Source organism: Nipponia nippon, unplaced genomic scaffold, assembly GCF_047370975.1.
Source record: "Nipponia nippon isolate SJK-2023a ecotype South Korea unplaced genomic scaffold, ASM4737097v1 scaffold_7, whole genome shotgun sequence".
Classification (NCBI taxonomy): domain Eukaryota; kingdom Metazoa; phylum Chordata; class Aves; order Pelecaniformes; family Threskiornithidae; genus Nipponia; species Nipponia nippon.
Window position 1 is genome coordinate 5,331,784 of NW_028262391.1, and position 26,139 is coordinate 5,357,922.

The 26,139-nt window shown below is 40.5% G+C and overlaps 1 protein-coding gene across 5 annotated transcripts in view; it reads right to left on the bottom strand.

Annotated features, from left to right (window-relative positions):
- LOC104022063 (uncharacterized) overlaps positions 1-26,139 on the bottom strand; it is a 206,271-nt gene that overhangs the window by 81,857 nt on the left and 98,275 nt on the right. For all 5 annotated transcript variants that reach the window (XR_015700699.1, XM_087740363.1, XM_087740364.1 and 2 more), the window contains exon 5: positions 11,743-11,865. Coding sequence is in view for 4 of the 5 variants with exons in the window: in XM_087740363.1 (XP_087596489.1) it covers positions 11,743-11,865 (123 nt within the window). In the remaining variant the exon portion in view is untranslated. The remainder of the gene's footprint in view (positions 1-11,742; positions 11,866-26,139) is intronic.

Below are 26,139 nucleotides of genomic sequence, written 5' to 3' on the forward strand. Positions count from 1 at the left end.
AAGATCCTGGTAATTTGAATTCATTGCTGGGACGGGGGAGGAATATTTCAGGGAAAAAGAGATGCTCTAACACTTTTTTTTTACTTTTTTTTTTTTAAATATTGCTTTCATGTGAAGACTGGCACAATGCAACCATGGAAAGTGGCGACTTGTTCCTCACCAACGACTGGGCCCTGCAAACACAGTTCATTTCTCAGATGTCCCTCAAGAGCAGATCTCCTGGACAGAGTGATGTGAAAAGACAGAAACGGCCAGTATCTGCACTGCCAATTTCTGCTTACTTGCCTGACGTGCCAATCTCTCCCGAGATATTTAACAGTGGTTTAGCTCAATAAACAGCCAAGAGCCCCTCATCCACAACTCTATATGCAAACCATATGTTGCAGTTGAAAACTCTGAAGATTATAATTAGAACTGTCCATTCAATTTAAACAAGGTCAAGAATGAAAACTATTTCAAATTCAATAAACAGGCCATTTGAAAGCGTAGACACTGTGGAGGACAACCTTAACAACTTAATTGACAGGTAAAGCCTCATTTCTAATCCTCATTTTGATATCGTCTGTAGCCTCAGGAGTCAAAACACATCACTGCTCAGTCCTCAAAATATGCAGAGAAAATGAAAATGTCAGTTGAATGAAAAAAAGGAGAAGCATCTGTTTGATAGCTGTGTAAGCCTGTGATATGTAAACTGCTTTGGAGTCAAGCAGCCCTAATTAGAGTTTCAAGGCATTCTTCATTAAATATACACACAGAGCCATACATATATATGCATGCGTGCGCATGTATATATATATATATATATGTGTGTGTGTATATATATATATATGTATATATATGTTTTAAGCAATTATTGAGGCCAGATAATTTTCAAGAAAATCAGGGTATAGAATTAAAGAACATGACAATTTCATGGACCAACCTCAGACAACACCGTGACATTTTCACGCAGCCATGAAGAAATACTTTTCTCCATCTTTTCACACAGCAGATCTGTACATTTTTCTCCACTCTTAGTCTTTAAAAGAAAAAAGAATGATCCATTTCTGGATCTCGGAGTAGCACACAGCATCTCAGCAAAGCAAAGCCAGAAAGGAAGACTGATAGGGTTACCAGCCTCCACAGTGGGGTTATACTAATAGATATTTTGGCAACCGTACACCCTTGACGATTCCAATTCGCATCAATATGAAACCCACACAGATGGACATAAAAACTCTTGTGGAAAACTGGTGCCAGGATAAGTGAATGACCACATGAAATAACAAGGGAGCACAATCTGAAGAACGACAATCCAGACAAACGCGTAACTTACGATCTTTAAAAATGTTCATGTACTGAAGAAAAAAGCCTCATTAATTTTACTGTTTCCTGTAGAAAAGACACGAATGTACCGGCTGTACACAGTGAAGTTGGAAGAGGACATTTTGCCTGTGCACCGCAGCAGTGTGGGCTGAAACACAATAATTAAAGTTTTATGTAATTTCTGCTTAGGAGAAAGACTTTGAGATCACTAGCATCAGCAGCTTCACCGCAAGGCCCCTGCAAGTTTTTCTGATGTGGGGCAGAATAGCAGAAGGAAAATTTGTTATGGGACCATCAATTTTTAAATACAGTTCCTCAGCACAATTCAGTTAGGCCATGCTGGGAGGCGGGAGGGTGGCAAAGGAGGAAAGGATCTCTACGAGGAGATGCACTTAATAAGTGACAGCATGATACAGCCCAAACTCCTTGTGCAGATTCAAGTCGGAGACGTACTAAGGAGGTTTATACGTTGGGCCATCAGCATCTTCTCTCAGCAGGATGTGACAGTTTGAAAAAACCAGCTCTAGAGTAAAAAAAGAGAGAAATGACTGATCTGATGAGAGCATCTGGGTTTTGTTAGCAGCAATATTAATGCCCACTTGCTGAGCTCAGTAAGCGTCTTTACTACAGTAGGATGCATAGAGAAATGTCTGCCACACGCAGTAGGTAAAATATGCAAAAGAAAATGATAATCATGCAAATACCTTCATAATCTGATGTTTCTAGTTTACAGTACATACACTCTGCTGGTTGGAAACATGAATGCTATTTGTGACAAATGTCCTACTTAGGTTGGTAAAAAGCTTTAAGACATCACATGGATAGACTTGTCACACAAACTAGCTGGAACATAAGCCCACCTTGGTAATAATTGGTTTGGGAGGAGCAATCGCCAGTCAGAACGGTACTGTTCAAGACGTGAAATGCGTGCAACGCTGGCACCGCGCCTGCAGTGACAAGACTGTGCAGGACTAGGAAAACAGGGAGGGAAAACACCCCATTCAGCCACCAAGCTTTGTATCTCCGCCAGTCTCGCCTAGACGAGACCACAGCACACAATCCACTCCACTCCTGTAAAACCTGGCTCACTGACATTGCTCTACAGCCATTAGTTCACACGGTGCCTCCTCAAGAAGCCACCACAAGCGTTGATCCCCCACTGGAGCTATCACAACTCCAGGCTGATCTGCAACATAAATTGCTGGCGAGCAAAAGACAGCATGTTACACAGATTTTCTTGCTCTGCTTCTTTATGACACATATTAGTCGTGACTCTGCAGAGATTCATCCACAAGAAGAGAGAAGTGGCATTAACACATTCCAAACCTGCCCATACCAACTTCCAGAGCTGGATCCTAATGAACAATGTCACCAAGCACAGAAGATTCCTTCCCCCAAATCCCTCCCCCCCCCCCCCTTACTGAGATTAAAAATGACACCAAATTAATCACTCGATTGCTCCATTTTCGTTAGCTGTTTCTGAACTCCTTGGCTGACATCAAATCTCTTTTGGGCTAGTAACTGTTAACAAGGTACTCAGGTGGGTCTTTCAAAGATCTGGTATGCAAGAACAGCAGGTTTATTTCAAGTTGGTCTTCTAATAAATCCCAGTTAAAGCCCTCAGGTACTCATGTAATTGAAGTTTGAGTAATCCAATATGATGTTGATCAAACTACTGATCTTTTAATAACGAACTGTAGCCCTCCCAGCAGTTGCTATCTTGCTGACAGTCTTGTCTGGATCGCTTCCTTTGGGCCAATGCTTTGAACAGAGAAGCTGACAGATTTCTGTTTGGTTTAGATTTTATCACAAATTGTTTTAAAGCTTTTTAAGGATGTATCAGATGGCTCGTAAAATCCACAGGCATTACAATAAAAAATGGGATTTCTATTAGTTGTCTCAGTAAAGACTAGTATTAAATGCTTCTAAAGAGGAATATAAACACCACTCAGGAGTTGTACTTCTTCCTATCTCTGTATCTGCCGTTAGTCCTTGTTTACGTAGCCTGTAGGCAAAGCTATAGAAAAAGCAGTAGTTACCCTGCACAATACTCTCCACCGAAAGGCAAATGTGCACATTTTTCCCTCTCATAATTTCCATTTAAAGTATGAATTGAGGGTTTCTAAGCCTTGCCTCTCTACACAAGAGTAATTCAGTTGCAATTTACATTTTCGATGTGCTCAAAATGAACACCAAGATGACTCATGTGCTGTTTATAAGATGCTTATATTTGCTGGTAAATACCTTGCTACAAACAAGCTATAATTTAAGTATTCAAAAGTCTTGCTTCTGCATAAAATTACTACTAATGGTAATTTTGGAGACCATGACCAGAGCTTCAATTTCAGGCTTGCAAAGCTCTTCCTACACAATGATTCTTAAAAGTACGAGTGTATTTTCTTCTCTGACAACGGCAATCATTGTATCTCTGTAATTGCAGAAAAGATTACCTAGCTTTTAATTCACATTAGCCAGCTGCAACAATACCATGCTTCTTTCCTTTCCTTTAAAATAAACGAATTACCGTCAATCAGCCCAGCGTAATGTTAACATTCTCCATAACCTGCCTTTCAGAGGTAGTCATAAATGCTAGAAGCTAGTTAATATAAACTAATCAGAGCCCTAGAAATATCTCAAAACATATTTGTACTGCAGTCTATCATTTTTGTCATATTATTTCTAAATATTATATTTTGTCTGGACAATAATAGTCCTTTCGTATAGTTGTATAGCGCTTTTCATCTAACTATTCAGAGCTCTTGCATTAATTAAACCACATTAAATCCCTGACTGGTGTAGCAAATACTATAATATTTCCAAACCTTAAATGCTTTCATTCTCAAAAGCTGATCAATAAAGCTTTATGCATCGAGTAGTTTGGACAACGAAAACTTTTCAGTCCAGTATGTTTGCTCATGCCCAACTTTCTGCACAAATTCACAATTACAAGAGCTGGAGACACACGCAGAGAAACCACAAAGGGGATGGCTGTCGTTCTCCCTTCCTTTTATGCAACCGCCCCTTTCCAAAGATAATAGCAAGTTATGGTTCCCACTTAGTATTTCCTTCCAGCTGGTAGAGCCCATGTGAGGCTTTTAAGATCCCGGAGGAAGACACGGGAGCTGGAAGCCTTGGGGAAGCAGCCCATGTGCCGAGTCTATAATCAGCCGTGACGCACGGTGAGCTTTCAAGCGCCATATGGACTAGACCGGCAGATGCCGTAGAGATGGGACTCTTCGTTTGTTGTTACCTGGGAGGCCTGTGACATCTAGAAACAATTTTTCCCTTTCAGTCCGTGTCAGATCAGTGATCAATAATTCATCTGATAGCTGAAATGCAGAATGGGGTGCCAGTTTTCCGTGGTTTATGAATAAACAGCGTGCTTTTTAAGAAACACGCTGCTTTGGAACAGAGCAGAAGATGTGCTGCAGGAAACGTATGACATGCCGATACGCCGTGCTACACCCAACGCTGTGTAATCCCTGCGTAACCTGAAAATTAAACTGCCAGTTGCATGGTTTGTTTATGCAAAAGGCTTCCATTAAAACGCTGCAGTTGAATATATATTCAAAGAGAAAAATCTATACACCGAAAAAAAAGCCTCCATGAGAAAAAAGAGATTTTTCCTCCATGGAAAAAAAAAGATTTACTAAGATTGTCTTGAAATAATCATTGAATTCTTGAAATATAAGTGGTCCTGGTCTGTCCAGAGAGCCAAGGCTGCAAATGTAGGTAGGACTCCTCCAGCTGTTGCTTTGGAGCCTCGGATTAGGATATTGCTCTTGACACCAGCCATTTCTACCCAACTGGTCTGCATAAAACCTCTGCTTAAGAAGTGACTGAAAAGTGACTGTGCTTCTCCTCAGCTCCAGTCAATAAAAACATGCATCCAGGATAGACGAGCTCACTCTTCAATGGCAATATTCAATTTGGAGGAAGCTGTCACAACTGTTAGTTCATCTACCCTGAGGGATCTCAGATGTGAGAAATTATGTGGTTTTGCTCACAGCCATCTTTGTTCAGCGTGTAAGAGAGGAGGGGGGAGACTTTAGCAATAGTCAAGCATGAATCAGGAAAAATATAAACAAGTGCAATTAAAATTAAAAATTAGATCGATTATCTGAGCATCAGATGCTTTTCTCAGCTAAGATTGCCACATAAGCGCTCAAAAAATACATTGGAAGTGTCTGTTCTGGTCCGAGTAACGTGTCTGCCCCTCCCTGACTGAAGAGAAACAGGTCAGACCCAAAATGACTCTGATTTTGCCGAGTTTAGTATAGGATACATTTTAATAAGATTGAAAGGGTTCACGTGTCGCCAGCGTGTAATGGAGTGGATTAGGCTTGGGAGGGCACACGAAGTGAGAGGGGACTGACCAAACCAACCCAGGGCATTCGCTACGTACTGACAGCCGCTGCGAGCCCGAAATGAGCCCGCCGAAATTCAGCTCAGGTTCCTGCCTGCCTTGGGCTTGCCATGAATCAGGATTCAGGTAATTCATTTAAAAAGTCCAATAACCTACAGTTAATGTTACCTTTACTATGAATCTGTTGTAATTTTTACTACTTATTTCGAGCACGTTTTTTGCTGTAGTACTACCACGAAGAGACAAATGCAGAAAGATGACACTATTTGCCGAGGAGAGTGCAACAGCTACCAGCAGCTATTGATCCCAGCTGGCTCCGAATGCAGCACGGGAGTGCATAAGAAAGGTCAGACAAACGACCTCCAGCCTTCGTTTCTTCTCAAGAGCCAGAGACAAATGCTTAAAAATGAGAATCGGGACTTTCCAAAAGAATTACTCAGGACTAGAAATAAAATTAAATTCCCAATAAGGTTTGCAAATACAGCTACGAATGTCTTACGGTAGTTTCTGCCCAGATCTTCTCTGCAGCCATGCACAAACACCAGGCAGTTCTCCTGCCTAGATTCAATAGTCTCCAGAAAACCACGGAAGTCTGACTGCATAATGCTAAATAGCGTTTAAAATACACAATTAATCCTTAATCTTAGTTAATATATTTCTTTTTATCAGAGGAGTAAGGGAACCCTTGATTTTTATCAACTGGGATTCCGAAATCAAAAGCAGTAATTATGCTTTTTATTTGTGACTAAAGATACTGATTTGACAGTTAGGAGCAACCATAAATAAACAATATTTAAATGTAAAAACAGCTATTGTTTCTTGTTAAATTCACTTCAAATGATCAGACATCTACCAGTACTCTGGATCTACAAACTCATGGAGAAGAAAACGCTTATTCTTCAGCCTCTGACAGAGTGCTTCACAGCTTTTTTGTATTTTGAAACTTAAATACTTGGAGTTTTCTGACTTAGCTATAAGAACGCATGCTGGAGTCCCAGGGTACCTGAGAGCACAACGACAGGGTGGGAAATACCAGAAATCAGGTTTTGTCCTCTTTTCTCTCAAAATTCTTTTTCTTTTACCTATTCTTTTTCTCTTCCTTTTTGAATTACTGTATAAAACCAAGACATTAAAATATCTTCGTTATTGAGATTGTTCATTCAGCATCTGCTAAGGTCACAAGATGGAGTTGTCCGTTTCCCTAATTCTCTGAGGTAGACATTAAGTGGGCACAGTAATTCAGTTACAAATAATTAGAGAATTGTGATACAATTCCTGCAACAGGTTTTATTTCTGTATCTCAAGACAGCGTCTTGTAATAGAGAAAGATGAATAAGGCTGGGTGGCTTCACCTCATCTAGGAGTGCCTTCACTCGATTGCTCTAAGATTTGAGTTCATGTGGAGTGGTACTTGTTGCACGTGTAATCAGAACTGCGATAAATTATATTTTATAAAAAGAAAAATATATTTTCCTTATTCGCCTTCTAGTCAAGTGTTCCTGAAAATAACTAACTCTGTGTCATGGCATGCCATAGTGTTATGAGTCAAATGCAACTTGCTAAGACAACGCAAAAGCATCCCAAATTCCTCCAATGGACTAATTTCTCTTCTTCTATTAAAAAAAAAATACTTAAAAAACCAAAAAACAACCCCCAAACTTCCTTGGCATTTCCCTAGAGGCGCATGGTATTAAGGCCTTCAGTGTTTTCACAGGACATAGCAGAAGCCTGGTGCATTGATTTGTTGGGCAAGGAAAACAGTCCAAATGCAGAATTAGCATGCCTCTGGCAAAAACCACAGAATTTGACAAGAGTAAGTTAGGACTGACACCTCAAACCTTGCAGCCTAAATAAATGCTGAGGACATTTTAATAACCACTTTCTTTCTCTTAGATAAACCCTTCAGTATTCCTTTTAGTCCAGCTATTAACCCTTCTGTGGCAACAGCGTTTGGAGAGTTCCCACCCGAGCTGGGACCAGGCTAAATCAGTGCCCCCGGTGACTGTTACATTACCAGGGTAAACAGCGGTGGCCTTGCAAAGTCACACGCTGGCTCTGGAGGCAGCTGCTCCCAAAGTCCCTCTGGCAAAGGTCAGGAGACCTGCCAGGGCTCCGAGGTTTGACTGAAACCCCCGGGGACGGGGTTGCGGCGATTGCAGTATTACTCTCATCAGTAAAACAGAAGCTTCTTTTCATCTACAGCTAATCATAGGGCTTCATTTGTCTCTAACTTCCTTCAGTTGCCTTGACAGATGAGAGCACAATAATATAAATAAGAAATGACAGTTTACCAAAGAAGGTTAACATAGGGTCACGACCTTTTTTTATTTGACTTCTGAAGCTTATTCATGTGTGAAAACGCACTTTTGTAGCTGTAAGCCTCAGCATCCTTACAGATCTGGGCTTGTGCCAATAACTGAGTTTTAAAATGGTATTTATGTTTGGAAAATATCATTTTTGCTTTCTGTGATGTTTGAGCAGAATTGTTTTGCAGTAGTATAAAATATAAAATGAGAATATCTGTACGTCTCGCAGAGTATCACATGAGAAGCCAGCGGTACCTCTGCTTAACAAGTGAGGAGGTATGGCACAAAGGTAAAGCTGATTTGCACGTACACGCAGACACACATGCGTTTCCTCTCCCTTACTCAGACCAAGATACAGCCTCCTGAGCAAATCCACCCACAGACACTAACCAGGAACACTGAATGCTCGTACAGATGCATAGGGCACAGAATCAGGCCGACAGTCATATCCTAATAAATATCAAATATTAATTTGTTGTACTATTTGTGCAGTGATTTAAATCCAAATCCCTGCTCATCGTTCATTTCCATCAGACGCATGAAGAGCGAGAGGTAAGCAGGAGCTTTATGTGAAACCTGTAATCGCCTATGCGACTATCTGCCAGAAAATATTTCTGTCAGATAAGAAAACTGAAGTTCTGTCCATGAACACTGGAGAGTGAAATCTGCAGTACAACGTGTAGATAATTCGTTCTGAAAGGCTGATCAGTTCACCGCTCTGGCTGGCATTTCTATATAGGTGCACATGCCTTCACCTTACTACAACTTGCCTCTTGCTGTAAGTGTCCCTTAATGAAGTAAAGTAAGACTTCACATACCACATAGCTCTGAATGATATATCCTGCCATAAGAGCCCCAATTAGTTAGGAAAGATCCTTACAGGCCTTGGAAGGAGCACAGAGCCCACGGCATGGGGTGTCCCAGGCTGGGCCGCTCCGTCCCCTTCCCCACATGGCTCTAACCAGCTGCAGAACCACCCAAGAAAGTGAAGGTTTAGTCAATGCTGATAGCATTAGCTTATTTTATCTCACCTATTTTATGCTGTTGTCTTGTTCATATTCATGGAGCCTTGTGTCTTGCAGACATCTTTGATGCCCTTGAAGACAGAGATGCTTAGCATCCTCAGCTCATTCTAGCTGTGAAAGTAGGCCTTTGGGTCTCCTAAAATTGCTCACAAAACCCCCAGGTATTATTGATCAAATCAGCAGTACACTTCATTATGTTGTTGGATTAGTGAATTTTTATCCACTTTCCCTTCCTCAGCATTAAACAGCTACAAATGCCTAAAACTTTTTTTTTTTCAATATATAGTTATTTTAGTTATTTCCTGACATCTTTCCTTTTTGTCAGAAGGATGCTCTATTTCGTTTCTGAAAAACAAGATCAATCTTTGCACGAATAATGACTTACTGAATAAAATCTGTATTACTTCCATGGTGCTTTTCTAACAATACACCTTATTTGTACCTTGGCTTATAAAAAAAGCTGTACACCAATTGATCATTTCAGTTGCCAGTGAAATAAAACCAACCACGAGACAGATAATGGGAGGAGAACAATAGTACATGTCTATTTAACACTCAAGTTTAGACTAAGGGGTAACATAAAGCACAATGATGCTATAAAGAAAGAAAGAATGTAACTACCCAGAACAACTGTAAGCCTTATTTCTCCAAAAACGCTGGCTAACCTGAATGAGAAGTTGTTTTACTCTCATCTGCAAAACGACCCCTTTGAGCAACGCAGAGGCATCAATAAAACGCTGATTCAGTGCCACGTCCTGAAAGACCAGCACCTTCCAGCAGCGCACACGGTTTTGTTTGGAAGCTCTCTTTTCCCACGTGTAGTGATCAACCAGTAAGGTACTTATATTGTAACATCTGATCGCTAGAATGTGGCTGAAGAAGCCACCTTGCAAGTCATTATAGCTGTATGCTCATCGTCGTCATCATCTCCACAAAAGTTCCGGTGTAATTAGCGTCACCACTACGTTCACTTTGTTCTAAGACTTGAGTGTTTCCAGTTTATTGTACGTTTCCATTTTTGTCTGAAGATTTCAAAAGAGTGGCTTCAAAACTGCTAATAATATATTCACCTATAATTCCTGGTTAGATAATATATAGTACAAGAATCAAATATCTTAAGCTCTATTTGAGTTTTTAAAGACTGTCAAAATACTAGTATTTAAAGTATATTTTAAGAATAGCAGAATTGTGCAGAAGGAACACAAATTTAACTAAGTTATTAACACAAAACTATTTTAATGGAAACAGGACTCTTGCATGCTAAGCAATTTAGGACTACAATCCGTAGGACCCCTGCTTTCAAAAACTTAAGTTTTTGAAAAACTTTTACGCAGATCTGAAGGCAGTAAGTAGTCATCAACATACCGACCTATACATGGTTCACAGGCATATACCAACTAGTCCCCAAAAGAAGAAAGAGAAGACTGAGGTGAAGTAGCAGGAATCTGTGAATCATGCATAGTGTTTCTGCCTTGAGCTCTCAAAAGGCCGAAATGAAAGCATGGAGGACCATAATGAAAAACTTCAATCAAAACAAAATAACCATCTACAGCTTATTTACACTGTCAAGTTGGATATCAAATGATAGCTTGCTGTGGAAAATAATTCTACAATCTTCTAGTGAAAAAAGGAGTGCAGCCAAATAAATTATAAAGTTAGGATAAAGAATATGACCACAGCTAAGAAATACATTGCTTTGTACAAACCTTAAGAAAGGAGTTGAAGGACAATGGTAAAATGAAATCCTGGAAGAAAGTAATTTGTGAGATACTATGCAACAGGAAAAGCCAGAGAAGATCGTTTCTTGTGAAAACATGATAATACAGTTCATGAAAACCTACCTAGCACCTTTCATCTCGAGATAATCAAAAAACGTCAACGATATACTTACCGCAGCAATGAAATGCAATCGAGGGTGCAATCCAGGCACACAGCCAGTGCGCACAAGATCATATGGCAGCAAACATTCATTATTTGTGCTAGAGGAGAGTTCAAGAAGAAGGAACTGCTCTGGCCTGCAACACCGCACACCTTGGCTACTTTACACCTGATCTCCTCTACCTTTTGCATCTGAGGATGCAAAAAAACCGTAGCGACTGCAGGTCAACAGATCAGATAGGCTTGTTTACACCCACTCTGGGTTTACCAGTGCATCTTTAAGAAGTCTAACCATAATTCATTACGTGTTCTAACATAAGCTTATGTGATGTTTTGCTTCTACACAAAGTCAAGCTTTTGCATAAGAACAAATTTTACCCCATAATGCATTAACTAGACACATATTTTCCTTAGGAAGGAGACAAATAGGTTTACGTAGCATGTGGTTTTAAATCCTTTTTTGTTCAGTTAATCTCTAGCTGTGGAATTGTGATTGAAATGCAAAAATGTACGTGTCTTTTCTGATAAGAACCATTTTGTTTTAGAGACAGACGAAATGTTATCAAACATACACACTTCCTTCAGGTTTTTAAATTGATGACGGAAATTCCATAATCAGAACATGGCACAGCCAATCCAGGTTAAGTGATAACATTTTTTCAGAAAAAGAAAACAAAAACCCAACCCTTTGAAGTGTTCTTACAGTTACATCTTCATAATCCAGACATGAGAGGATCTCCACTCTTGACATTTCTGAGTATATGCTCTTCAGCTGGCTCCAGATAAAAGCTAACATTTCCTTTTCCTTTCCAGTGTCTTCTCTGATTTCTTAATAGCAGAGAGACACAGTACAGAACATTACCTCCACATGATTTTCCATCTTCCTCCAGTTTCTGCCCAGCTGGACATTTGCAGTGGTAGCTGCCGATGGTATTACAGCACTGGTCATGACAGCCACCGTTCTCAGTGGTGCACTCGTTTACATCTGTTGGAAGAAAGTATACGGCAGTCAGTAAAGAGTGGGCATTGACCACATTACCCAGTTATTTCAGGACAATTGTTTATGATTCTGATGGGACAAAGTGAGAAAGTTACTGAGATGTACAGCTAAGGGCCCTGAAGGCAACCACAGGAGCAGTGATTCCCAGCTACGTTGCTGGGCCCTCCAACTCCACCAAGAGTTGCAACGCTGGGATTTTTTCTCCCCGGCTTCTGTGCAAGGTAAGCTGCAGAGTCCGTCCAACTCGCCAGCTTCCCACATCTGTCCAACAAGATCAGGAACAATCTTTATATCGACATTTCCACCAGCTCATTTGTGCATTAGGTTGCTTCTAGAAGCCATGGCAGAGATGAAAAACCCCTGGAAGATGTAAATCAATTAAGGTCCTTCTTTCCTTTGGATATGCGTGCACTATATCTACACACCTTACATATTCACCTGACCAAGTCTGTGCTTGCCCGCGTGATTTTGAATAGGAAAAATTAGATCTTTACACATAAATGAAGAACATTAAAGAACCACATAAATAAGTAAGTAAATAGACTAGCCAACAGCAGAGAAAAATCAATAGTGAAGACATTTTCTTTTTAACCCGTGTACTTATATACCCTGCATAAGAATTTCTGAAGAAATGTGACAGAAATCATCAGGCCAGTAATGCTGCTCTGCTGAACAGGACCAGAGACAACAGATGGTATGGAAGTATTTCCAAGCTAGAAAATTTGTCAAATAGGATAGTAAATATAACAAAACCAGCAGGTATTTGCTACACTGATTTCATGCGTTCTGGAACGCATACTTGTACAATGCTTTCTTGCTTGCTTTGCTCTCTCCGAAGTGTTAATGTCACACAGACAGGTAATTCATCAGTGCAGGGGCAAGCAGGGACAGCAACGAACCTGCGTAATAACAACAGGCTGTGCGTGTCTTTTTCCTCATTTTTTTGACAAATGTCTTGAACCAGCTTGGTGGCAGAGCAGACCTCCTCGGCACGTTGGTGAGGGGAAAGCCAGGCCTAAGGGGACACACCATGTTCTCAAAGCCCGGCATGAGGATGCAGGTGACAGATCTCACATCCGCAAGGCCTTTGGCACGGGTAGAGATCACGCATTACATCCAGGCTAGAGAGCAAGAAAAGCAGGAGGAGAAAGATTAAGCAACAGAAGATAAGCATCATCATGAGTAAAAATTGCAGGCAGTTACTTCACATTAGCGGCACTCTGCAGCTCCAACGGGGAAAGGAGGCTTTTTAAAAGCTTCTAATTAGGACTCTGGTCAAAAGAAATACAAAATGCTGTAAAGACAAATCAAAAAAAGAAAGAATTTCACATTCATGCAAGAGATGAGAGCCTGTCAACTGCAACCCTTAGCTGTTAAAGTCTAACATTCACCAAGGTTTGTTAGTTCTTCGATGAGCTTGAGCTCAACTTTACTGGCTCATTTCTGATCCTGGCTAAAAACCAGAGGTTAAAAGAAATTTTGGGGGAGATTTCAGACTATGAAAAAGCTAAAAGAAAAGTGTATCACGAAACACCAACATTTACTGAAGTGCAGCTGAAGAGGCACAAACTTACTAAAACCATCCCATTTCTCTATGGCTCTAAATTCAGTGCAATGGCCGACGCAACAAAACTTTCTTTGTCCTCAGTGATACTGAAAAACACTGGCAAGCTATATAAAAAAAAAAATTCAGTTATCTAAGAACTACACAACAAACCAAATCCTAACTCGCGTGAAGTCAAGGCTCTTTTCCTGATTTCATGGGAACACAATTTAGACAGAAACTGTTCCGAAGAAAAACACTCCCCCCTGCTCCAAAATGCAAAAACAAATCATACCAAAATAAGACATTCGTCTGTTCGCTTCTCTTCAGCAAGAGACGGAGAGAACATATGACAAGCGACAGATTTTAGACGTATTCCTCAAAGCGCTGGAAGAAGGCACGCTAGCGCTGAGCATCGTGCAGAAGATCGACAAAACAGGCATGTTCCAAATGATTTACTGCCTCTAACTAGCAGACCTCTTGATGTGCCTTGTGGTAATAAACAGTAATGAGCCACATAATAACCCTGCTCCACAGCTTCGACTTCTATTTATACTAACAGTATTGAAAACTAATAAAATCTCTCGCTCTTTTTATTTTTTTAAACAAAATAATGGGAAGAACTACTTTATTCTTCTACATCGTGTTTGGTACCTACAATGCTACATGACCTGCTAGCATAAAATATTGACTGAGTGATGTGGTCTACGATATACAGCCCAATTTATTAACAGCAGTATCTGTATTTTGAACCAAAACATTGGAAGAAAACCTTTTTAGCTGAGGAACTAATCATTACCCTCTTGATTTCACTAGGGTATAATACATTCGGAAGTGTATAGTGCTATTGCATATTAATGTATAGAATGTTTTTCCTTTTGATTGCAGTGTGTTTCTATTAGCAATCAGAAACCCTCCTTTCCTCTTCAGCATAAAACGCTGTGGTCCACCTATGAATTTTGCCCCCCCAAAAGTATTGGTGCTGTATGACTGATAACCTCATCTTCTTCCCACTCTCTGTCATCTTAATGCTCTGTCCAGGATTTCCTTGTCCCTGCCCTAATACTTGTTTCAATCCTTTGATGAAATGCTTTTATCCATGTCTTTGCTGCTTCTTACACCAGAAATCCACTGCTTTTTCTGTTACATGCAGAAAACCGACTTTTTCCTCCACATGTCTCTTTAAAACAAATACCTCACTTAAAGCTAATCAGCATAACTCAGCATGAAATTATAGTTTATTTTAAGACACCAAAACAAGGTTTTTGATACAGCTTTATCCCTATTATGCAGCACTCGCATTTGGAGGCATACCCTCACTAGGTATAAAATGTACTAGTTTTAACCTTAGTATTATGAAAATTTGCTCTCTAAGCATCTGCATCCTTTGCTGTACTGTCTCCTGCGCCAGACCTTCGCCTGCGCCCTGCCAAGTTGTTTCATACAACCCAGTACGAAAGGTCAGAAGTTGCCTCCGTCCAAGAAGCACAAAAATAAATGGTCTGAATGTGAAGTAATAAAGAATGTGGCTTACATTTGTAAAAAGACGGTTCATGTAGCTCTTGTAAGCTGCAATCAGCTGTTCTATATTCCTAAAACACAGAGTAGTCAGAATCTTAAAATCCGATTACAGATTTGGCACTGTAAAAAAGAGGGGGAAAAAAACAGAACAAAAACAATTCTGTCAAATGATAAATTCCTGTCTGCTTTCCATATCCAATGTCATTCAAGGTTGCAAATATATTTGCCTTTTGACTAGCAAGAAAAATGACAGAAAATTTCTGACATGTAACAAAGTCTGCCAGGTTAGGTCTGACAAAAGTTCAATGTTATCAAGACTATCAATCCATCTGTAATGACACGCTGTAGGCGCTTCAAAAAAACAAATGTGATGTTTGCTACTGCAATGCTTCACATTTATTTATAGAGCCAATGTCGCAACAAAAACATTATCCATGGGACATAGCCTATGAGAGCTTTCAATCCTGCCATCTGAAGTCTTAAGGAAAAAAAAAAGAATTGAAGAAACCCTCATCTAGATTAACTTGATATTAGCTTTATATATGATCTGTCTACCATACGTGTGGAAAAAAAAAAATCCACAGCGTATTTTAAATCCACTATTATTCAAAAATGTGGATTGTAGACATGTGCCTATGTCCCGCACCCCCTGCACGTGTTATTATAGAACTGCACTACTACAGAAAAAGGTGTTCTTTTATCTAAAAATCTTGTCAAATATTTGATATGCAGGGAAGCATGCCTTTTTTTTTTTTCGTTAAATGGACCACGTTTGCCCAATTAAATATGCCTAGGAGCTATATGCTAAATGTAGAAGGACTGATTCCAATGCCTTTACTTCTGTATTCTTGTTTACCGCTACTCACTCCCTGTCTGAAAATATCACACCGCAGAGCAAGTCAGACACATCCCCGGCTCCAGGGAAAACAGCCCTTCGCCAAGTTTTTATGCAAGTCTAGGTGATTTCAGATTTCCTACAAATAAATCAAAACTTTATATAAAAGCAGACACTGGACAAAGTGCTTTTCATTGGTAATTCCGATTTTAAATCTAACAGAAGTGACCTGCACTATTACTAGCTCTCAAATGTAGTAAGCAGATGAAGAAAAAAAAAAAAAAAAAATATCAGTCTTCTGCTGAACAGCAGAAATACATGAGGGCAGAAGTGTCCTCTACACACCTCTACACTGAGCTATTGGCGAGGTCCTCCGCACAGAGCTGAATTCAGCATCTTTCAAAACCAGCAAGGGATGAAGGCTGGCCTGACTGCACGACTAGACAGACTGGCTGAAGGAGCAAGCACCTGCACCGAGCAGGAACGGCCCTGCAAGGAGAGGCCGTTGTTCTGCAGCAGGAAAACAACAGACTGAATCACCATGTAATTTCGGCAACAATTTCTTTGTTTAGATCCACGGGACACACCAGCTAACCCATTGCCTACAGGGTAAAGTATTTTTAAGTATATTTTACCTGTGTAACAAGTTTATGCAATAGGTATTAATATAAAAATTCATTTTTAAAATACCAAAGAGAATGTTATAACTGCAGCCCACTATTTAAAACCTATTTTCCAAGGTTTCTATATTTATCAGCTGAATATGAGCAACAACTTTCTTTATTTAATGCAGCCACAGGCAAACTTGCCATTTCAGTGACCAGCCTTTGGGGCTAACCTGTGCTCTGACCCGTGAGCCGCTGACTTCAGTGCATGTCACAGCTCTCGCTGGGCTTGTAATAAATCACTGAAATGGAATAAAATCTGTAAAATCATTCACATTGTTATTGCAATACCACATGAACAAAGCCCACCATCATGGAGAGAAGAGGTTATTTTGATTAGTTTAAAAGCGTTAGGCTAACACACTGTGCTTCAAGTAGGCATCAAAGTAACAAGAACGTATTTATTTAGGAGAAAGACAGCATTTAATTAATAACGCTTCTTCCCAGTTGGGATTTTCTCCTGAAGACTATGATGGAGATGGTCCGATTTCAGGAATCTAAATGTTAAATATCTTTATCTAAGAAAGAGGTTTGATTACTCTAACAGGCGCTAGCAGCTCATATTGACTTTAATAGCAATTTAGAGATGTACATTCCTAACTCAGAAAACATAACTCTAATACTTTCAGGTACAAAACCCTCATAATAGTTAGAATCAAAGCCTAAATATAGCTTATAATGTGCAACTTAAATGCACCTATATGTGTACCCTAATATATCCGAGTGCCTGGTACACGAACGGAAGAGTGTATATGCAACTGTATCACAATTTGCTTTTATAAGGTGTTACAGGTAAGTGCCTGCAAATCACAATGCACACTTGACAACTTCTTGTTTATAGATCTAAATAATTTGACTCAATTTCTAGAAAGCGCAGAAGATCCAGTAAATAGGTAGCTCCTTAACTTACTTGCGGGTTTAGACACTGTTTTTTAAAATTATGGCCCAGATGGTCTGCAACTAAAACCATATGTCTGAAAAAATCCTGAAACCTGAGAAAGTCAATTTGAACTTTAAAGGCCTCTCGCTGCTGTGATGCAACGTAGTTCATACAAATGCATATGCACATACATCACAGCAATGTTATACGTAAATATAATGTAATGAGCAAATATACTGGACAGGCTGGCGAGCATGATGCTCACACCCCCGAGACTGCAGTTGTCTTTTTCTTCGTTTTCTGCAAGAGCTTTGTAACAGCCGTCTTTGAACAGTAATTATCTCTAAAACATAAATTACATCCATCACTTCCAGCGCTAACCATAAATTATCTGCCTGAATAGAAAACAAAGCTGCTCATTCTGATAGTCAAGCGCAGTCCTACACGTGTATTGATTAAGCACTCTTAATGCTTTATTAGGTTTTCTTCCTCCACAAAGTCAATAACAGGATGAATATTTCTTCTTGTGCTGTTATGAAGTATCGTAAATCTGAGCTGTTATTAACAAGCGTCTGATTAGTGGAGCAAACTTATCTGAGAGTTTGGCACAGAGTCTCTGTGCGTGAGCTCCCAGAAACACCCATCACTGCCGCTGTCTCCCCTGGCAGCCGTAGTACTTGTGCTTTCACGAGTTATCACCTCCTCTTTCTAATTTTTTTTTTTTTTTTTTTTTAAGGAATTACTGCTGCCCTCATTCCTCTTTGTCCCCACGTCACGTTCATATACGTAGAGAACATCAATCAGATAACGAACGCGTGCACGGCCCGCGTTCCCCAGGCACGTGGGTCTCTGCCATGGTTTGCTTTCTTTTGTTACTGGGGCACTAAAAAATTCCATTTCATGAAACTTAAATGCAAAAGCAAAATCAAAGCCCCTTGTTAAACATACTTCGCTAGTATTAATTTTTCCTTATTAAAATAATCATCTAAAGAAAAAAGCAAACAGATTCATCAATCATTTGCATGTGCTCACATTAAGAGTAACTCCTTTGAAGTCAGAATAAAACTCTGTAGAGGAAAAAAACAGGCTCAAAGTTTAAATAAGTGAAACAACAAGCTCTTAAAACCCAAATGCTGGCAAGCACCGCTGTGTTAGACTGGACCTGTAGTTCATCTCGTGGAGGAGCAGAGTGTTCAGTGCCCCGCTGCAGGTACAGAGATGGCCTGTTCCACCCCAAGCTCTCCGCTAACTAAAGACTAGACTCAGTTCTGAAAGCTGGCATTTAAAAGTCCTTTTAAAATCTCCATCACTGGTTATGACAGTCCTGCGTAACCACATACACGGCTGCTTGCCTTTCCCCCCTGCTTCTTTTCATTCCTTACATCCTGAGCATCAATGCCATTTTGCAACAATAACTTCCAAACCCAAACTGTTACGTGAAAAAATACCAGCTTTGATTTTTTTTTTTTATCCCTCTAAAATTCTCTATCAAGCAGGAACAACTATTTCCTAAGAGTGAAATGCAGGACCTAAATCATGCACAAAGTTTTCCTTTCTACACCAACTAAAGTAACTAGAACGAGGCGGGGAGGGATCTATCACAGTACAATGAAATCCTGTAATAGTACTCATTTTTAAAATACATTTTCCCAGGCAAGGTATGAATAATGCAACTGAACATCCCAGAACATCTGAATTAAGCAACAACAGACTAACGGATGCTAATTGGCAATGATTGGAGATGATTGTAGAGTACGGCTGGAACTATGATTACAAACAGAGCTTATGCATCCAGCCCAAACCTCAAGTACCGTTGCTGCAATTAAAGATATTTTATCAAATTAGACAAGTGTTTGCCTTTGCCTGCTACGATGGTTACGAGCAAAACATAAAAGCAAGCATCGTTTGCTGTACTGCAACTTTCCTTACATCAGAGCTCTGCCGAGATGGATTTCTTTCTGCTTCAACTTTTTATGCCACGAAATGGAGCCTTTTTAGAAAGAATTCAGGACCCTGCAGTGACATCCTTAAAAGCCCTTGCTTTTGTCTAAAAGTGCTTTTGCCCTGAAAATGCATTCTCTTTGGCGTATATCCAACTTCTAGTACCAACAAGTGCTGGTTATGCACACACAAACAGAAGAAAAGACTTTGAACTTTGGAAGTTTGATCTCACAATGTAAGCCCTTACATATTTTGCAGGCAGGTAAAACATTCTTTTAACATCATTTCCAAAGCAGTGATTATTCGCAAGTTCAGGACTCTTAGCAACTGCATTTCTTTTATGCTTTGAGTGCTAGACCCCAAGCAAGAATTGCAAGCACAAGCCAGGCGGTTGACTCCAGCTGAGCCAAGTCCTGGTGCCGAAAGAGGAGTTCACAAAGTGCACCTTGAACCCAAGACAGGCTTGCAGCTTGCTGCCTTCTGCTTTCCTGGGTAAGAAAACCAGTAGGAGATATCAGCCATTTGGTCACAAACTAAGGCTGGCTCTTTCCCAGTATTTTCTATTATTCCCAACCAGATGTCCAACTTTCCTCTCCTGCTCCTGTATCTCAAGAAGATTTACATGCAGAACTTCTGCCCTTCCTCCAGCTTCCCATGATCTCCTATAAATCAGGTCATCAGAATTGAACTGAAAAAGGTTACAGAAAAAGCAGGTATGCTAGGTCATTTCTAAAAGCTTAGCATTTACAGTCATTAAGTTTTATAAATCTCTGTAAGAACTAGTTGCTTCCATACTTTAAAAAAATAATCAAGGGTATGCAAAATTATGGAGGTTCTCAGGCCAAGATAGCTGGGGAGTGACAGCCCGTAAACACCTGTAAATAACCTGAAGGCACCCATGGGTTAGCTAGTGCCAACATCTTCAGGACCAAACACAAGCTGAGAGACATACAGCACTAGCATCAAAAGAGCACAGCAAGGAAACGAAGGCGGCAGCTCGCGCATTCTGCTCAACCTGTATTTTTAAGAGATTTAAGATGTCGCCTCCTACGAAGAGCACTGTAATGGTCCAACACATAAATAACAAAAGCAGAGATAAAGATAGAGCTGTACGTTGTCGGTGCCTTTCAGACTCACCAGGATAAAAGGTGAATGAACAATTTCAAACAGAAATAAATATACTTGCTCCAGGTAAAACCTGTAATCATGGGTCAGATTCTACCAATTCAGTGGTGGCATAACGTTGGTACCCACGTGCAACGTGGGATGTTTAAAAGCTCTGCTATACTATTACTTGCAAATCTACGTATAGCAGCAATTTGAGTTTGTGACAGCAGGAGCCTGAGCAGGGCGAGCTCCAGCCAGCAGGATGCAGAACAGGGAACTGGGCGCTGCAAGAACGGCTTATTTGGAAATTGGCTTCCAAACATTCATGTAAAAGAAACCCAAATCACAATTTTAGCTTCTAGTTACAGAAGAGATGGCAACAAAGAGTACTATTAGAAGTGTAGAATAAAGTAAGTTTTTATTCTAGCTTTGTCTCTTTCTCTGTCTTTACTCTGTACTCAGAAAAAGAACTGATCAATCTAACCAAGCGTAGCGCTCCTTTTCTCCAAGCCTTTAAAATAAATGTCTCAAACCCAGAAGCGTCCTCGCTTCCATTGCAACGCTATGGAAAAGGGACACTTGAAGCACTCCACAGCAAATTTCGGTACTTCAGTTCCCGTTGGGGCAGGTTCGTACCTGGTACAAAACACAATTTGATGTCGTGCCAGCAGCGTGGCCAGAAGCACAGGAGCAAAGCGATGGGTGCTGCTGCAGGAGGAACCCCCCAGCAGAGAGCACGCCAAACCACACCGCCCGCCTACGGCCCCCGCTACAGGACCGACGCCGCGAGCCCAGAAGTTGCTGCTTAACATACGAACAGGCTGATCATTACAACAGTATGGTGGAGCAAGCTAACAAATTAGAGAGCTTAAATTTCAGGGCGCTCCTATTGTAATAAGCCAGTTCCTTACGAACTATTCTTTTTCATAATATAATTAACCCCAGGACTAAGCATGTGAGCAAATTAGTTCATTTTTCACATGAATAATGGAAACTTTTTTCCTTTTTTTTTCCCTAAAACCATTACAAACTGAAATGAATGTGAAAGATTTCTCAGCAGAGAAAGGACGACGTGTGTCCAGCTTCTGGTTTAGAAGTGGAATTCATTATTGAGATTTCAGTTGAAGCTCCTATTTTCTTTTCTTACTTTTCTTAATAGCTGTCCTTGCCAATGTCAATCACCAGCGGAACAGACTCTACTCATCATCAGATATAGCCTGGGATTAGATCGAACAGCAATGAAGGGCACACCTCCGCTACTGACTTAAATGGGTTAAATACTTCTTTTTTTCCTGTGTACTCCTGAATATTCTCTCCCATCTTTTGTTTTTCATTTCTAAAAGATCTTCCTAACAGTTATGTGGGCAGAATTAGTCACTGCCCTGACAAAAATCCTGTGCTAACTATAGTTGTAAAGTCATCTCACATTCTGCTACAGAGAAGAACTTTCCTGTGATCGTTCCCCGCATGGCTGAAACACAACCATACAACCAGGTCACTCGTTTACAAGAGACATAAATGAGAACTCGTTATTTGGTTTACACAGACATATGCCATTACCACTTAGCTGCACTCAGTCACTGTGTCTTCTAGTAACTGATCTTGTGTGTCAAGGGCAAAGAAACCCATGGAAAAAAAAAAAATGATTAAATCTTCATCAGTTTAATTTGTAAAGAAACCCAGGGGAAGTCATTATTCCCAGAGACTTCATTGCCTAATTTGTCTTCTGCATTCTTCTAACTTATCTGACACCAATGGGTGCTTGTTAACTATTGCTTATTGTGACTGCAGGGCAGGTTTGCTAAGGATGGCAGCACGCGATAGCCTACGCGCACAAAGAGCAGCATTGTTCGGCGCCGAGCATCGCGAGGAAAGGGAGCCGCTGGGTGCTTCGGAAAGGCGGCTATTTCATTTAGTGCTACACAGGAGCTAAATATTTCAGAGAGGTCTGGATCCTTCTCACCAGAAATGGCAGCGAGGTGATCATCCTTTAACTGGAAGGGAATTCCCGCTAAGGAATTCAAGCAGGACACTTACATTTAGATAGGGAGTTATATCAAGCTTGATAAAGAGAGATGTACAAACCATTAACTTCAATACCGTTTTTACCAGTGACAAGCTCGAAGCAAAGGACGGAATAAATAAGATTTTCCTTTTCCAGTTAAATTAACAATGAGTAGCAGAGAACAGCTGTGATTTCTCAGGGCCTTTCCTAGCAGAACAGCACAGAGGTCTCTCTTAAAACAAATAAATCAGGCTCAGCATGATGGTGTAAGTCAGACACTCTGCAGAAAGAACAATTTGGCAGAAAGTTACCTCAGCCTGACACCGGCATTTGAACCTGGGACCTTCACCGCTTCTGCAAGCACATGTGTTCACCACGTGTAGCGGCTGTCGTTAGCAGAGGTAGCAGACCTAGTTTTACAGCCTGGGAGTTCTGGTTGTAAAAATATGTGATCTCAAGGTTTTTAAACCATCAAATGTCAAAGGTGATCACAGGGAGAAATTAGAGGGCTGAAACTGTTAATCCCGCATTGCTAAAACTGATTCATACCAGAGCCAGTTTTATGTAACCCAAACTTTACATTCTGGTTCCCAATACAAACTAAATTTGCCTTTTAAATCTATCTGGATGTCAGGCATCTGGTTTTGATGGAGAGCCATACCCAATTTTTTCAGGGGCTATAACCAAAAAGAAATTTGCATTTGTGTTTTCAGCAAGGCATCAGTGAGATGGCGTAAATAATTGAAAACTTCGAAGTTACTACATCAGTTGGTCTTTTCAAACATGATCATTTTACACTTTAAAACATGCATTCCTCTACCTCCTCTCTCCCTGCAAACAGCAGACATATTTTTTATGTTCCTCACTATTAACAAAGGGTATACCATTGTAAAATCTTAAATAACAACACACTCCTATAAAATTGTTGGGCTTAGGATAATGAACTAGATTTTTCTGAGCAGCAGTAAGGTCAAAGTATTAAATTTAATACTCTTAAACAGAACATGTATTAGAAATAAATTTAAAGTTCTTAAGATCTATTGTAGATGTTCAATAAATTAAAAACAGACATCAAAGGACAAACACTATGAGGAACAGAAAAATCCAAACATGGCCATACAGGCTGTGAGGAAATAAAGACGTAACCAGCCGGTGCTTGCGTGCAGCGCATGTAACTTCAGGCAAAGACAAGTATATTCCACAGACACATCTATTGTTTGGAGTCCGAGTCCTGTTTTCAGAAGAGTGAGGAAATAAATCAATAAATATGTTTACCTTGATCTTTAGCTCACTCTTACAGACCACTCAGAACATCTAATTTAACCAAACCTCTTCAAACCAAATGCTGCCGGCTCTTCAGCATGTGGAAAAACAGTTAGTTGTACAACGTACATCAGAAGAATCCAAGGCTGAACAGCCTGGCCTGATCATACCCCAGACTGGATTGAGCACTATTTAAAACCAAGACCTTTCTTGCTATATGCATACATCCCTCCTAAGCGTGAGCATCTACGCGGGAGATGGCGGTGCCGGGCCGTAGGCCGACACCAGTTCACAGCTCAGGTTTCCACATTTGGAATTTCACCCTTCGGTTCCAATCAAAAAATAAATTCCTCACATTCAACCCAGTCTAATTACTTTTTTGCATGGAAGAGACAGCCAAATTCATTCTGACGCACAAAAGGAAAGTGTGATATATGAGCAAAGTACGTGTAGTATAATGTTATGGATGGTTCTGAAAATCTAGCCAGAAACATACGTCGCTCCTAACATCGTAGCTGTTGCCAACAGTTACCACCTAATGTTGTCTGAGAGACTGCACTGATTCCATGTTCAAAGGAAAAGGCAAAGACTCCGGTATCTCAGATACCACACTGCTGTTACTGATGGCAACGGTGAATTTTTAACAACTGGAGAATGTTCCTAGAAAAGGCAGCGATCATCTTCCTCACATGGAGTGCATTCACCGCACAGGTGTCCCTGTGGTAAAAAACACCACACCGCCCCAAAATCCTGAAAGTTGGCCGGGAAGCTTTCTGGTGAAGGCACTGATACAGCGAGGCCATCAAGCTGATCTTCAATTACAGGATAATTAAGTTGTGAATTTTACTTTTTCTATGTAAACTGCACCAATTCCTTGGCCCACCTAGAAGCTTAAAAGGCTTAATTCTACTGAATACTTATTATACCTGTTCTCCAGGGTATCCTACGTTATGAGCATTAACAAACAGTGAAAAGAACTGATAACGTGCATACTTTTACACGTTTGGTTTTTTTTTTTTTTCAATGTGGGAAAGGTGTGAACAGCAACCAACACACGTGACGCTAAAACCTGGTTACTACACCAGTAGAGCAAAAGACCATAGGTTCAAAGATCAGAGAGCAGGAAATTAATAGTTTAACTTAATAGGCAATCTTCTCTATAAAATAAAGCTAAGAAGGATTGTTTGGGAGTTTTAGACAACCCAAAATTATTAATGGAAGTTGTTTTAGCAACTGGCCTTTTTACCTAGTAGCCAACCATGGTACCAGTATAGCCCACAGTTCGCCTTCCCACTGGATATTACCGGGGTTTTAGTGAAATATTCTCTGATGACAGCTCCCAAAGGCTGGTGAGGTGCAGCCCGGCCCCAGCGCACGCCTCTACTGGACCCATGCTGGCTCTGCGCAGGATTGGGTCATACACCCCCGGTGCGTTGCAGTCACCAGGTCCAGGTGACACTCTCGGTCTTTGCGCCAGCGTGGAAGCAGAAACAGGAGGATAAGAGGACAGCCGCAGGCCAGAGAGGAGAGATGGCAGGAAAGACAGCCAAGCAGGGGTGAGCTCAAAGGGAATTTGGCTCATTTTCTGTCACTTCTGTCCTCCGTGCTAAATACTGCTGTGTAGCCTCCCTCCAGCTGGATCAGTGCTATTCCAGAAACCTCAATAAGTCTATGTACTACTGAAGAAGAGCTTTGCAACACTTCTGGATGAAAAGCCGTACTTAAAAGATACCTGCGCCTGATCTAATATGAAAACATTACCGCTCAGAGACAGCCCTGCCTCTTCTGACATGCATGGTCCAAAAAGACCCAGTAGGAAAACTCGCAAAAATAAATGTTAATAAACGTGCTTATCAGAAGACACCTTTAATGAAAGCTTTGGTACTGTTGAAAATAATGTCACGCTCCAAATGACAAAAAAAGTGAAAAGAAAAAGAAAAGCTCAAATCTGTATACAAGAACTGCGCTGAGAACAGGAGCTTAAAACAGCAAACCAGGGGTAGATGTGGCATGGAGGAGACAACGCGGTGGGACATGGCTCCTTCCTCTACTTTTTTTTTTTTTTTTTCCCCCTCCTTTTTTTCCTTTAAGGGATCATTTTCTGAAATCCCTCTTGTGCATCATTGTCAGAGCGGGACGAAGAGACAGCATTTCTAGGAAGAAATCAGTTGGTTTGGGAGAAGATCAACAATTCTTGTGAGGTCAAGATTTAGGCTGTGTTTTTAACTGGTCTCCTAAGCCTGCGACCCGGAGAGGTAACATTCCTCACACTTTACATACAATAATCTTCTGCAGACTCAGGTAAAAGTTCTTCGCAAAGTACAAAATACTTTCATGTCATTTTGTCCTTATTCCTTTCTTTTCCCCCATCTCGGCATCCGTACACTTCAGATGAAATTACAAGCTGGCCGACTATAGTTTTGTGGGGTTTCCCCCTCAAATGCTGAAGTATAATTATAAGATGGGGGGAATAAAATTACAAATTCAACCAAGGTCATT